The 13,928-nt window shown below is 42.4% G+C and overlaps 1 protein-coding gene across 1 annotated transcript; it reads left to right on the forward strand.

The window, feature by feature from the left end:
* Positions 1-1,535: 1,535 nt before the first annotated feature.
* Positions 1,536-7,933, forward strand: LOC119820623 (pregnancy-specific glycoprotein 22-like). Its single transcript, XM_038339133.1, has 5 exons — positions 1,536-1,545; positions 2,683-3,036; positions 4,495-4,854; positions 6,252-6,611; positions 7,650-7,933. The coding sequence occupies exons 2-5, from the start codon at positions 2,835-2,837 to the stop codon at positions 7,931-7,933; spliced, it is 1,206 nt and encodes a 401-aa protein (XP_038195061.1). The 5' UTR covers positions 1,536-1,545; positions 2,683-2,834.
* The last annotated feature ends 5,995 nt before the right edge of the window (positions 7,934-13,928 follow it).

Raw genomic sequence — 13,928 nt, forward strand, 5'->3', positions numbered from 1 at the left:
AGTGGATCTATTGTGTGTGTTATGCTGGTGATAGATCAAAGCATATGCATGTGGCACAAGTACTCTTTTATTAACCTGCCCCTCAGCTTTGGTAGGGACTTGCTTAACTACAATTATAGTAGAGCTCAGATAGATACCATGGCCTTCTCTGTATAAGATTTTCCTTAGAGAGTGGGGTACCCATCTGGGTGGATGATCACTCACATCTTGGTCTACTCTGTGCAGTTACAGCCTGTGCTTCAGAGTTCCTCTGAGGTCATGGGGGATAGGTGGGTTTGGGGGTGGAGTGGTACTTATAGCTTACAGGGTCCAATCAATGGGTGGGAATGTTGGAGAAGCTTACCTGCAGGAAGCTTACCTGAGTTAGTGAAATCCCACCAACTCTGTCCTGACAGTGAGGGAGCCAGCACTGGACTCTCAATATGGGTGACAGTTGTATGACTGGGGCAGATTGTGAGGCCAATGGCAATGAGACCAGGATTTATCCCTACTGCTTATACTGGTTCTTTGGAACCCATTTTCTTTGGAGGGATACCTTGATCAGCCCAGATATAGTGGTGAGGGCCTTGGTACTCCCTCAAAACAGTGTGCTACACTTTACTGGTTTCTCATGGGAAGCCTTACCCTCTCCGAGGAGTGGATGGAGGGGTGGAATGGGGGAAAATGGAGGAAGTGAGAGGAGGGGAGGGAGGGAGATCTGGAACTGGTATGTAAAATGAGAACAAATTAATTTAAAAAGGCTTTCCTTTTCCTTATGTTGACATAACATGTAGCTTTATTCCATTAGTTCCAGATGGTTCAGATGTTCTGAAACAAATGTTGCTGGGATGTTGCCTTGAAATCCTTTATAGGAAGAGGGACCCCATGGTTCTTTTCAGGTTACACAGGTCATCTCTTACCAAACACTGATGATGCAAACCTCTGCATACAACTACTCCAGAGTTTCTCCTGCGTCGGAATTTTGACCTGTTGTACTAGTGAGAAATGGTTGATCTTGCTCTCTAGTCACCCGTCAGCTGATCCCTTTGAAGCTCTCACAGTAATCTCTGTCACTGTTTTGCTAGAAGTCAATTCCACTTTCCTAGAGCACTAGAACACAGGGCAGATTAAGTGCTCCTCTTGGTCTTTGGGACACATGGACACAGGGATACCTCATTGCATCTAAGAGGTCCAAGGCCAGGACACAGCAGAGTCAGCTTTGGCATGATCTGTTATTCTCTGAGGGCATAGGGATGATTATCAGCCTTGTTGCTCAATGTGTTGCTTGGAGGTAAAATATAAAGAGATAAAAGTTGAGGGATGTGAGACAGCACTGAAAGTAGAAGGGACAGACACTACCCATAAAAACCGGTTGGATTCTAGGAAGTTATCCTGCCTAGGAGAACACTGAGCTTAGAGGGAGGAAGGACAACTGAACTTGGTGGCTGTGTTGGAGCTGAAGCTCTTCTTCTCAGAGGGAGGACAGCACAACGAGAAGATAGATGATGATGTGCTCTGTGCTTCCCTGCAAGGGGTACAACCTCTGGTACAGGCTCCTATTCACAGGTAAGCGTATCTACTCTCTAAGTGTGAAGGAAGGGGAACTCAGAAGCAAGATAGAGTCTCCAAAATTGGACTGGAACCCCAGGAAAGACTCAGGGTTTCTGTTTGAAGTCAAAGATCAGAAGGTACCATAAGGTACAGAGGCTCAGCAGCCAGAAATTCTCATCAGACAGGGGGTGATGAAGGAAAGTAAAAAGCCCCAAACACTCACTATTCAAAGTCAGTCATATTAGCTGTCATTTTCTGAAGCCTGATATCCCAATCATGACTGAGCGACTCTTCAAGCAGATACCAAATTGCGATGGGTCAGTGAGATTTTTCATTGTCCAGATACACAAGCAAGCTAAATTTATTCCTCAACCCACATATGGTAGAGGTAGAAAGTAGATTCCTGAAAGATAAATCCTCTCCTCCACACAGGAGATGACACATGCAACTGTAGATGTGCATGCTAGGACACATGCTTCCACACAAACACCATTGCATGGACTGGCACATGCACACACTAAGACAGGTCCTTTATAAATATACACATATAATACATAAGTTTGAGTCAATTACTGTCACTATTGTCAAAATTAGGAACTATGTAGATATATCCATGAGTGTGGTCCTTCTTTTGTTTTTCCTTCCTTCCTTCCTTCCTCCCTCCCTCCCTCCTTCCCTCCCTCCCTCCTTCCCTCCCTTCCTTCCTTCCTTCTTTCCTTTTTCCACTGGTGTCTGTGTCCTTTATGGAACTGAAACTTACAAAGAGAACAGGACCTCACAAAACTGTGGTTAAAGTGGACTAGAAATCAGATTGTCTGGGACATGAAGTCTCAGGTTGGCTAGAACCACAAGGGAAACAAGAAAAGTCAGAAAGTAAAAGACACAGTAGCAGAGATCAGAGAAGCATTGCATCTTGCACCAAATACTCTTTATTTGAGGAGGGATATGGGGACAGTGTGTTGGGAACCAGGCAGACACCTGAGAAAAAAATCCTATATACAGGAAAAGATATAGTTAGAGGCTTAGAGGGAATGGAGGTCATACTGCTCACCTCTATCAAGGAAGGTTGACAAACACCTACCTATACACCTCAGCTGAGTGATGAACACACATTAGTGTTGATGTTGACTGTTTTCCTCTCTTTCTGCCTAGCCTCCCTTTTAACCTGCCACCTGTCCACCACTGTCAAAATCACAATTGACTCAGTGCCACTCCAAGTGGTTGAAGGAGAAAACGTCCTTCTACGTGTCAACAATCTGCCACAGAATCTTCGAAAATTTGCCTGGTTCAAAGGGGTGACAAATATGAACTTCAGAATTGCACTATATACACTGACCACTAATCTATATGAGATGGGGCCTGAAAATAGTGGTAGAGAAGCTGTGTACAGCAATGGATCCCTATGGCTCAAAAATGTCTCCCAGAAGGACACAGGATTTTATATACTACAAACAATAAATAGAAGTGGAAAAATTGTATCTATAACCACATACCTCCACGTGTATGGTAAGTGATTCTCTATGAACTCTGGGCTCCAGGTAGTACTCATTTCAGTGGACACACAGAGAAACATCAAACTTAGCTTGTGCCTATATTCCCTTTGTGTTGTGTCCTCATGTTTGGTTTTGAGCATTTGGAGCAGGGCACACATGATAGAGAACAATTGGAATAGGTCAGAGTCCTTCATCTAATGTCACCTTGTAGGCATTGAATGCATGGTGAGTAACTCAGTCTAGGGTATCAGACACTTTCTAGACTCCTGGGGTTCTCATAAGGAATGTGTCCTTGAGAAAGTCCTCAAGGACAGAAAGTAGACTTGGTTGAGAATGCAATGGGATCCTCACAGAAGGGTGAACCCCAGGAAACCCTGGTGGGTTCAACACCAAGTAGTTCAACACCAGGTAGCATGGACAAGAATTTTACTAGGGTTACATTTTGACTTCTTGACATCAGCAAACAGTTTTTTTTATTAGTTGAGGTCACCTCAACTAGTTACCAGTTGTAACCAGCTAGTCCACTGTCATGAGAGCTACCTTTATGCTAGATCCCCAGACATCTTCTCCAGAGACTCAGCAGTGAGAGCATAGATCAACAGGTGTCTATGCCATGCAATAAATATCCTGATGTGCTTATGAGACTTCCAGGAATGTCATGGTTGCCAAGAGAAACAGAGAACACAGGTCCTCCTGACAATTGTTTGTCCCCTGGGATGCAGCTCAGAGAATTCTCCCCTGGAGGCAAATGACTAGAAGACCTGCCTGAGTTATAGAAATATCTTCTGCACCCAAACCCCTACACTGAGACATACTGTTGCACAAATTCTCATGTGAATTTAATTTGTAAATAAATGTTAGAAATAATGCCAATGAAAAAAATTTACACTATATAGCCGAACCAATGAATTTCTTAAATCCATGAATATACAGGTTCAAGAATATCTTTCATTCATTTATTCTCTACCAGTATATGAAATTTTCTAGGCAGCATTTTCTTTGAAAATATAAGACAAATCATGGTTTTTAAATTGCTCCATTTTGTGAGAGTTTAAAAGAAAAAAAGCTAGAATGTAAAGTCAAGTGTTGACTGGAACCACAAGAGGAGCAGAACAACAACAGCAAAAGTCAGAGCATGAAGTTGCAGGGTATATAGGGGAAGAGATCAAACAGGTATCACCCCAACATAAATAAAAAAATATTTATTGTACCATAAATACAAGCAGTGATCTGAGGGCAGTGTGCCAGGCCATGTTGACAACTAAAGAGAGAGTGCTATATAGTGGAAATGACTATTTTGGGGACACTGAGAACATGGAGGTCATGTGCTAAACTCCACCAAGTAGGAAAGGAAGTCATTCACCCCAAATACTAGGCTGAGAAATTAACACAGCTGTTCAGGACAGAGATATTCATTTTATCAAAATGCAAAGGTGCCTGTTGATTGATGGATCTCTCTCTTCTCTTCTAGCCTCCCTTTTCACCTGTGGGCACCCCCCACCCTCTGCCCAGCCCACCATTGAATTAGTGCCACCCAGTGTTGCTGAAGGGGCAAGTGTACTTCTACTTGTTCACAATCTTCCAGAGAATCTTAAATATCTTTTGTGGTACAAAGGGGTGTTTGCGGTGAAGGAATTTGAGGTTGCCAGACACACAAGAGAACTAGATTCAAGTGTGAAGGGGCCTGCACATAGTGGTAGAGAGTTATTGTTCAGCAATGGATCCCTGCTGCTCCACAACGTCACTTGGAATGACACTGGATTCTACACCCTACGATTTCTGAGTACAGATCTAAAAGCTGAAATAGCACATGTGCAGCTCCAGGTGGACAGTAAGTGATTCTCTTTGATTTTTCAGTGCTGGGTAAAGTTTAGACACACAGAACTGCCATGCCTGTTTCCCTTCTCCACTGTGTCCTTTTGCTGGGGATTGAGAACTTAGTGCAGGACATCTATGGTAGAGACAAATGGCCATTGATTAGACTCTGCTGTCTGACTCCCTGCAAAATCAAGGAAGATATTGATGGAAAGTAATCCATCATAAGATGTCAGACTCTGTCCAGTATCTTAGGGTCCTATCCATGTATCTGAGGAGAACATGACATCCTCAGAGAGAGGTAAGCAACAGGAAGCCCTGGCTACTGTAATATGTTCCAGACTTGACTACATATGACCCTGGAGATTTTTTTTAATATTTATTTATTTATTTATTTATTTATTTATATGTATACAATGTTCTGTCTGTGTGTATGCCTGCAGGCCAGAAGAGGGCACCAGACCTCATTTACAGATGGTTGTGAGCCACCATGGGGTTGCTGGGAATTGAACTCAGGACCTTTGGAAGAGCAGGCAATGCTCTTAACCACTGAGCCATCTCTCCAGCTCCGACCCTGGAGATTTTTGTGCAGGATTCAATTCTTACTTCTTTTTTTGACTTTCCATGCCAAACTAAGCTATATATTAGCTCCAAATTGAGAGTATCATAAATAAAATTTAGCAACTGGTACAGAGACCATGGAGAAGTATTGATTACTGATATAGTCCTTATGCCTTTTTCAGCCTGTTCTCTTTTTTCACCCAAGACTGATAGCCCAGGTGTGGAATGCCAGAAGTGAGCTGGAGTCCCCCCACACCACTAATCTTCAAAAAACATATCTTATATACTACAGGCTTGCTCACATGCCAATCTGATAATCTGATAGTGTCATTTTTAATTGAGTCTCTACTTTCCAAAGACCTCTAGCTTGTGTCAGCTTGACATAAATCCTACTACCTGAGACTTTTCTATGACTTAAGCGTGCTGAGAAGATCAGACTGCTCCTGACTTCACCCAGCCCAAGTCCTGGCATAGTTATAAGAACTTTAGTCAGGGGTTGACTAGAGCCATAAAGCAAACTGAACAAAAGGCAGAAAATGAAATTCTATGTTCTGTAGAGTTCCAGGAAGGCATCATCTAAAATTACGGTGATCATGAGTATGCACAGTATCTGACTGAGGACAATGAGGTGTCAGCCATTTAGACAATGGCAGAGTCAGCTCCTTGCAGAAGAAATAACACATCAGAAGTACTGAAGGAATGGGGGTCATGTTGCTGGCCACCACCGTGAAGGATAGACACGCCCACAATGTATCTCCAAACTGAGTACTGGATCCATCTGTTTAGGAAAGAGGTTGCTATCTTTCCACCAACCCAATGTTGTTCAATTGATGACGTTTTTTTCTCTTCCAGCCTCCAATTCTAAATGTTGTAATCCTCTTGCCTCTACCCAAGTAAAAATCGAAGCAGTGCCTTCATATGCTGCTGAAGGGGAAAGCGTTCTTCTCCTAGTTTATAATCTGCCAGAAAACCTTCAACTATTTTCCTGGTACAAATCGGTATATAGAACAGACATCTTTAAAATTGCAGAATACAACAGAGCCATAAATTCCACCATCTTGGGATTTGCCCACAGCCAAAGAGAAATGGTGTACACCAACGGATCTCTGCTTATCCACAACATCACTGAGGAAGATGCAGGAATGTACAGGCTAGAAATTTTAAACAGAGACTACAAATCTGAAAAAACACATGTGCAACTCCATGTGAACAGTTAAGTGACCATTTATGGCTTCTAGCTGTTGATTGTGGCTATCCTACTTCATACAGTGAACTGTTAGGACTGAGATGTACTTGCTCATTCACTCTCAGCATTGTGTCCCCACACTAGGACATAGACACTTACTGAAAGACATACATAGGTTAGGCAAACTACAATAGATGAGAACCTCTTACCAGTCTCCCCTTGCAGAGAGAAGAATGTGTGTTGGATAACTCAGCATGAAGGATTTCAGACTCAGCCCAGACCCTTGGGACTCTCACCATGCAAATGGCCCAAAAAAGACTCTGGGAGTCAGGCTGGCACTGTTTGAGGAAGCCATGGTGGCCTCACAGAGGGAGCCAGCAAGTCCTGACTCCAAAGCTGTGTCCCTGGTTCTTTTCCAGGTGACACTGGGGAGCTTTCTATCAATGTTTGGTTTTAATTTCCTGGTTATTGTTGGTAGGAAACAAATGTTTACTAACTGTCCAAGTCCCATAGATTATGGAACCAACTGTGTACTGACAAGGGAGCTGTAGCTAGGTAGATCACCTTGGCATCTCCTCTTCTGAGTCCAAATGTACCCGTTATCAGACCATTAGCATATTATTCTGATGGGTTTATGAGACTTCCCAGGAAGGTCAATGTCCCAAATGGTAGAAACAGATGAAACAGTTACTCCATACTCCTTCTTATTCTCAGAGGTTCCACCGATGGAATTCTCTTCTGCAAGTAAAGAGTAACAGATTCTGTTGATTTGAGGGGCTCCCCCACTACAAGGTCAGGTTGCTGTCCTTAGCCAAGCTCAAATAATAGGCAAAGCAGTAATCATTTCCAACATGTATTAAATTAGGGAAATTGAGACACCAAAAACTGAGGAACTGAATCAGAGTCTTCCTGGCCATGGGTGGCAGATACAAAGCACAAGACAAATCTATGGCCTCAGTCCAACTTCTCTCCTCATGAGGCTTTATTAAATGTGATGTATAGAGGGGTGGGCGAGTTCTCCGAAGGACTACTATCATAAGGTTTCCTTCTCTGTTTCTTTGTAGAGCCTGTGACACAGCCCATCATTCGAGTCATCAACACCACAGTCACAGTACAGACCTCTGTGGTCTTCACTTGCTTCTCAGCTGACCCTGGAATCTCCATTCACTGGATCTTCAATAACCAGAGTCTGCAACTCACAGAGAGGATGAAGCTTTCCCCAACAAAGTGCCAACTCAGCATAGATCCTGTCATGGGGGAGGATGCTGGAAAATATCAATGTGAAGTCTCCAACCAAGTCAGTTCAAAAACCAGTCTCCCAGTCACGCTGGATGTGATGGATAAGTGACCTCTCCTCTCATCCTACAGTACAATGCCAGCGTCTTTTTTATTAATGGGTGTACAAAACAGAGGAAAGTTAAGAAGTAAAAATTGTCAGCTATCACTCAGATACAACCATTATGGTGACTTACATCTATAATCCTGGGGAAAATGTGCACATGGAAAAGCCAGGGTTTAATGTGAGACTCGGCTTTTAAAGGAAAATAAAAACATCAATGCCGTAAATGCTATAATTTATTTTAAAATGACAGTAAGGAACACATCATACAACAGGGATAATATGGGATGTTTATTAGAAAAGGGGCAGAAAAGGAGCAGAAAAGGGGACAGACAAGGGGGCAAAAAAAGGGACAAAATGTGGGCAGAAACTGAGAATTTGGTAAACTAATTCATGGAGATACAGTGACCTGAAGTGTGCCTTCATTTGTTCACTCATTCATTTATCCACTGAGTCCTTTATAGGCACTGGACTTTCCGAAAATATCAAACTGGGCCCTGGCAACAAATTCCTAGTAGTGGATTGAAAGACACATGAACAAGGGCATCAATAAGGTACTACAAAGGTACTAATGAAAAATAAGTCAGAGTGTGAAGACCCAGGTTCTGTCAAGAAGAGACCATCAGAGGCACGTTCCTTGATGTACACTGGTTGTGAACAAGGATCTGAGGGTGGTGAAGGGTGAGTCATGTAAACAGATGAGGAGAAAGTTTTATATAGAGGAAATCACAAATTCAATGGCACTGAGTGCATGGAGTTTATGTTTCTGTCTTCTAACAAGTAGGATAGGCATACTGTCTCACACACACCAAGCATGGGTGATGGACATGCCCGCTCAAGACTCAGAGACCCATTTTTCCACTAAATACAAGGATTCATTATTAATATGTTTGTTCCTATTTCCTTCTAGCCCCAATTTTGGGCTTCAAGAAGCATACTACCCCTTCCCAACCCACAATTGAGTGGTGCCACCCATGGTTGCTGAAAAAAAAAAAACAACAATGTTCTTTTACTGGTTCATAATCTTCCAGAGAAGCTGTTAGGCTTTGTTGGCCCAAAGGGGTATTTCCACTCAGCCACTTAAAGATAGAAAACCATGCAATCCTCATTAATTGAAGTATGCTGGTACATGCATATTTTGGCAAAGCAACAATAGATACCAATAGCTTTCTGCTATTACAGAATGTCACTCAAAAAGACACAGGAATTTACACCCTACAAACCATATCTGCAGATTTGAGATCAGAATGGGCCATTATGCACCTCCAAGTAAACAGTAAGTGATTCTTTGTGACCCCTTGGCAAAGTAGAATTTGTTCTACTCTATAGACAGAAGGCAGTAAGGTCTAGCCTGTGCGTATCTCCTCTCTGCACTGTGTCTTCTTATTTGTGTTTGAGTACTTAGTGCAGGACACACATGGGGAATACAAATTGTACTACATCAGAAGCCTTTGCCTGACTCTAACCTGCAAGGAGAAGCATGGCAACTCAGTTCAAGGATGTCACCCTCAGTTCAGAGTCTCTGGGCTCTCACTATGTATGTAACCCTGAGAAAGATGTCATGGGAATTGAATAGGAAGATGAGAAGAGAGTGAAATCCTGGTAGAGTGGTGAGCATCATAGTACCCTGGATCCAGAGTGGATTTCAGGTAACCCCAGGGAGTTTTGTTATATTGCTTGAGTTTAACTACCTACTAAAGCTAACGGGAAGCAGTGCTTTATTATGTCTCCAGCTCCTGTAGCATTTGCAACTAGCCAGTAGCTGTCATGAAAACCATGATTAGGCTAGGTAACATGGAACCTGGACATCTCCTTTTCCTGAGACTCAGAATGGACAGCATAGCTGGACAGGTGCCTAGGCCACTGGTTATAAGTTTTTTGGGGGCTTATAGCTTCAGAGGAAGATCAGGGTTCCCAATAGGAGAAACAGAGGACACAGATCATCTTGGCAACTGCTTGTCCTCAGGGGTCTAGCCCAGGGAACTTTCTTTTGCAGGCAAATAGTAGCAGGCAACATTGATTATTAACAGATCCTCAGGCCTAAGCTGAAGCCGTTGCTAATATTTAAGTTTCACTTATAGTTATGGTAAGAATAATCTACTGGTATCCTATTGTAGTGAAAGCAAGAAATAGCAAAGACAGTGGCTGAATGAAGGTTATGCAGCCTGTGTGTGTCAGATCAGAAGCACAATATGTCTGTGTATAGCCCCAACTTCTCCAATTCATGAGGACTCACAGGTGTCTGTTGGGGCACAGCGTATCTGTGGGTACATAAAATTTTATCTTAGGAATCAGCAGCTCACAGGGACAGTCTAGTGCAGGCATCAAAAGCAAATGAGCAATAAGTTTTTGTTATGTAATGAAGCCTCAACCAAATTCTGGACTTCCCCTATCCACTTTTACTACCCACAGGCTCTGACTTCAGATCATAGTTTTCTTGGAATGGTGGGTTCACTATCCCTGGAGGGTAAAGAGAAGACTTTGCCATGTCCCTCCATGAAGATCCTGCAAGTCACGGGGTCTATGTATAGCTTACTCTTAATACTTTTGTAGTGATGGAAGAAAGGAATGAGTGACAAATGAATGGGAGGGTTTTTGAATGAATGGGTTTATGAACAGATTGGGGTGGATGGATGGGTATCTAGGAAGCCCTTCCGGATATTAGAAGCTACATGTAAAGTCTCACTATATCTGACTTTGACTATGTGATATACATCCTGGAGTTGAGACCCTTGTTTCATTTCTCTTACCCGCTTCTCCTAAGCCACTTGAAAAAAAAAACTCAGAGGATCCTAGAGATGCTGGTATGTGCAGGCATTCTCACAGTGACACTCCTCTAGCTGTTATTCAGAATTCCTTGGAGTTTTGGAAGTCATTTAACCCCTACTGTCTCTGTCATTCACATTTCTGCTGTGGCACTTCCTTCCCTGTCACTGATGCTCTGTACCTTCATTCAGGTAGGTCTGCCCCCATACTGCTCAGATCACTGCTTCTACAACTTTCCCACATGAATGGCTATGTTTCCTGGATCCTTCTCACCCAAACCTGGACATAGGCACTCACTTGAAAGCCATAATGAAAGGCACAGAAATTCAGTGAAACAGCCTGAGCTCTGAGGCTCCATAATATGACAACACAACACAACACACACACACACACACACACACACACACACACACACACACACACAGAGTGAATGATTCCCTTGTGTCCTTGACTAGAGCTCTGGACTTCTGCAGTGTTGACATGTAGAACAAACCAAGAGATAGGAAGAAATACATCCTGCAACTCCATGTTGACTTCCCAGGGGTTAGAGGTAGAAGAACAAGACTGCCAGTCCTAAAGTGTTTCTTTCCTCCATTTCACTTTTGATGGCATCCTCCTCCCTGTGTGCCACGTGATTCTCCTGTGTTTTATGGATCTTCCTGAGGGAGAGGCGACAGAGTTGGTGCTGGCTAATAGACTTCATCTCATATTCTCACACTGCCACAAGGTGGCGCCTATGACCCAGTGACACATCCAAAGCTTCAGCAGTTAGATTGCTCCATATGAAAATATTTTACACAACTTTCCTTGTGTTTCTTGAGATCTGTAGAAGGAAGCGGCGGGCTGCGTCCTGCCACCCGGCTAGCTTTACCCAAAATAATTACACGGAAACTGTATTCTTTTAAATCACTGCCTGGCCCATTGTTTCAGCCTCTTATTGGCTAATTCTCACATCTTTCTTTAACCCATATTTAGTAATCTGTGTAGCACCACGAGATGTGGCTTACCAGGAGAGATCTTAACCTGCATCCATCTTGGAGAGGAGAAGCATGGAGACTCACTATGGTGACTGCCTGAAGCGTCTCTCCACTGCTTCCCAGAATTCTGTTCTGTCTACTCCACCTACCTAATTTTCTGTCTCTTAAAGGGCCAAGGCAGTTTTCTTTATTAATTAACCAATGAAAGTAACATAGACAGATAACTCTCCTCCATCATTTCCCCTTTTTCTGTTTAAACAAAGAAGAAAGGCTTCAACTTTAACATAGCAAAATTACATATAACAAAACAGTTATCAAGCAAGTATTACAGTTACAATATTTAAATCTATTTTATCTTTTATCATAACTAAGGAAAGCTATAACTATCTATTTATTCTTCAACTCCATCAAAGACTCCAGAAGGATATAATATTACCTAAGTAAACAAGTCATATGTAACTTTCAAACTCTAGAAATGACAGAGACAACTCGCTGCCTGGACAGTCACCCAAAGTTCCTCTGTACCGCTGAAGCATCCATCTTCAGCCTACAGGCCCATAAGTATCCAACAGACATTTCCATGTATCAGGAAATTCCAAAGACAGTTCAGTCACTTTCTGCTGTGTCCTGCAGAACGTCTCGCAGACTCTTTAATGAATCAGGAACCCCAAAAGGCCATCTCACCTTTAGGCAAGTTCAGCAGTCCTCTTTCTGTGGGATCCTTTTGTCCAGTTTATGCAACAGTCCAGGCAAGAGCAGTTTCTTGCCCAAATGGCTAACAAACTCCATAAGTAGCCTCTTCGATGCCCATCTGCCTCTCGAAGTAGATTGGTGCTGCCAGGAGCAGACGTGTCTCATTGTCATGAAAAACCCTAAGTTATTAAAACATTAAATGCCATATTCTGCAGTCTTTGAAAGATATGAAGAATGTCTATCTAACTGAAATATATCTCTACATATCTAGAAAATCTAATAACATGACTACAAGCTTAACTATTATCGATGATTATCCATTAACAACCTATATTTCCTAATTATACATTACATTTTTAAATGAACTACACAATTACAATACCTTAATCAAGATCAGAAATACATATACATATAACAAATTGACCTTAAAATCCATACCAATGCAAATTATTCATATCTATATCATCTCCCCCTTTAAATGTAAAAGAACATTTATAAACAATATTTGGGAAAATGGGCACAGTTATTTCTCTCCAAACTGCTTCCTGCTGAATGGGGGCGCTGTTATTTAGGTCTTTCATGGTGTAACCTGTGTGCTAGGTTCCTCTCAGTTGGCAGTTGAGTGAAGTAATTTTTTGAGGGTGTTCACAGCAACCTTTCAGGAGGGTGTGGTCTATCATACCATATTGGGATAGAAGCAGTCCACAGAGTCTCGTCCTCTGTGAAAACAAAAGAAGAAACTCTTTTCCAAAGCATCATGTTCTTAGATCCAAATCCTGAAGTCATACCGTTAAGATGTCCATTCTGGTCTAGACTGGCAGCCCATATAATGAAATGTCTCTCTGTATTTAGCTCCTTTACAGTCAAAAATTTTAAAGAAAACACAATAAAAATACATCATCCAGACTCTCTGTGAATTTTTCATTTTTACGTGGCTTATTTTTACTCTATCACTTTACTTTATTCTGTCTCTTTAAAGACTTTACCCTTTTTTTAGGCATTAACTTTATTTTTTATATTTTCTTTTTCTCTCTCAAGCCTACATACATTCATCCAACACTGTGACTCATTTAAATGTCTTTTATGTCTGAATCCGTCCTATTGTGAACCTGTAATTCTTTACTATCCAGGAGCACTTCTTAAAAGGTTAACAACTTCTTAAAAACTTAAGTTGTGCCAGGTAGAGGTAATACGGTACCGCCTGTTTACAGCCAAGTCTAAACCTTAACTGTGCTGTTATTATGGTAATTCCGATAGTTCCTGCCTGAGGTCAGCACAGTTCAGCATGGCGGAGCAGAGCCAGAGCTGCTCCTGCCTCAGTCATTTGGTGCCCCTGAGCTGCACACAGTTCCAGGTACACAGCAGTCCACATTGGAGCTGCACTCAGCAGTTTAATTCTGAGACTGAGCGTGCAGCACAGAAACTCTTTTCATCCAAGTTATAGCCAAATCTGATGCACAGAGCACCGTGCAGCCTGGAAACATCTCTCTGTGGTGGCAGAAATCTGCCATGCTCTCCCGCTCGCCTAAGCCTGATTCCGCCATCTGCCCAGGTGCAGGCGGGGAGCA

The sequence above is a fragment of the Arvicola amphibius genome, chromosome 8, assembly GCF_903992535.2.
Source record: "Arvicola amphibius chromosome 8, mArvAmp1.2, whole genome shotgun sequence".
NCBI lineage: Eukaryota > Metazoa > Chordata > Mammalia > Rodentia > Cricetidae > Arvicola > Arvicola amphibius.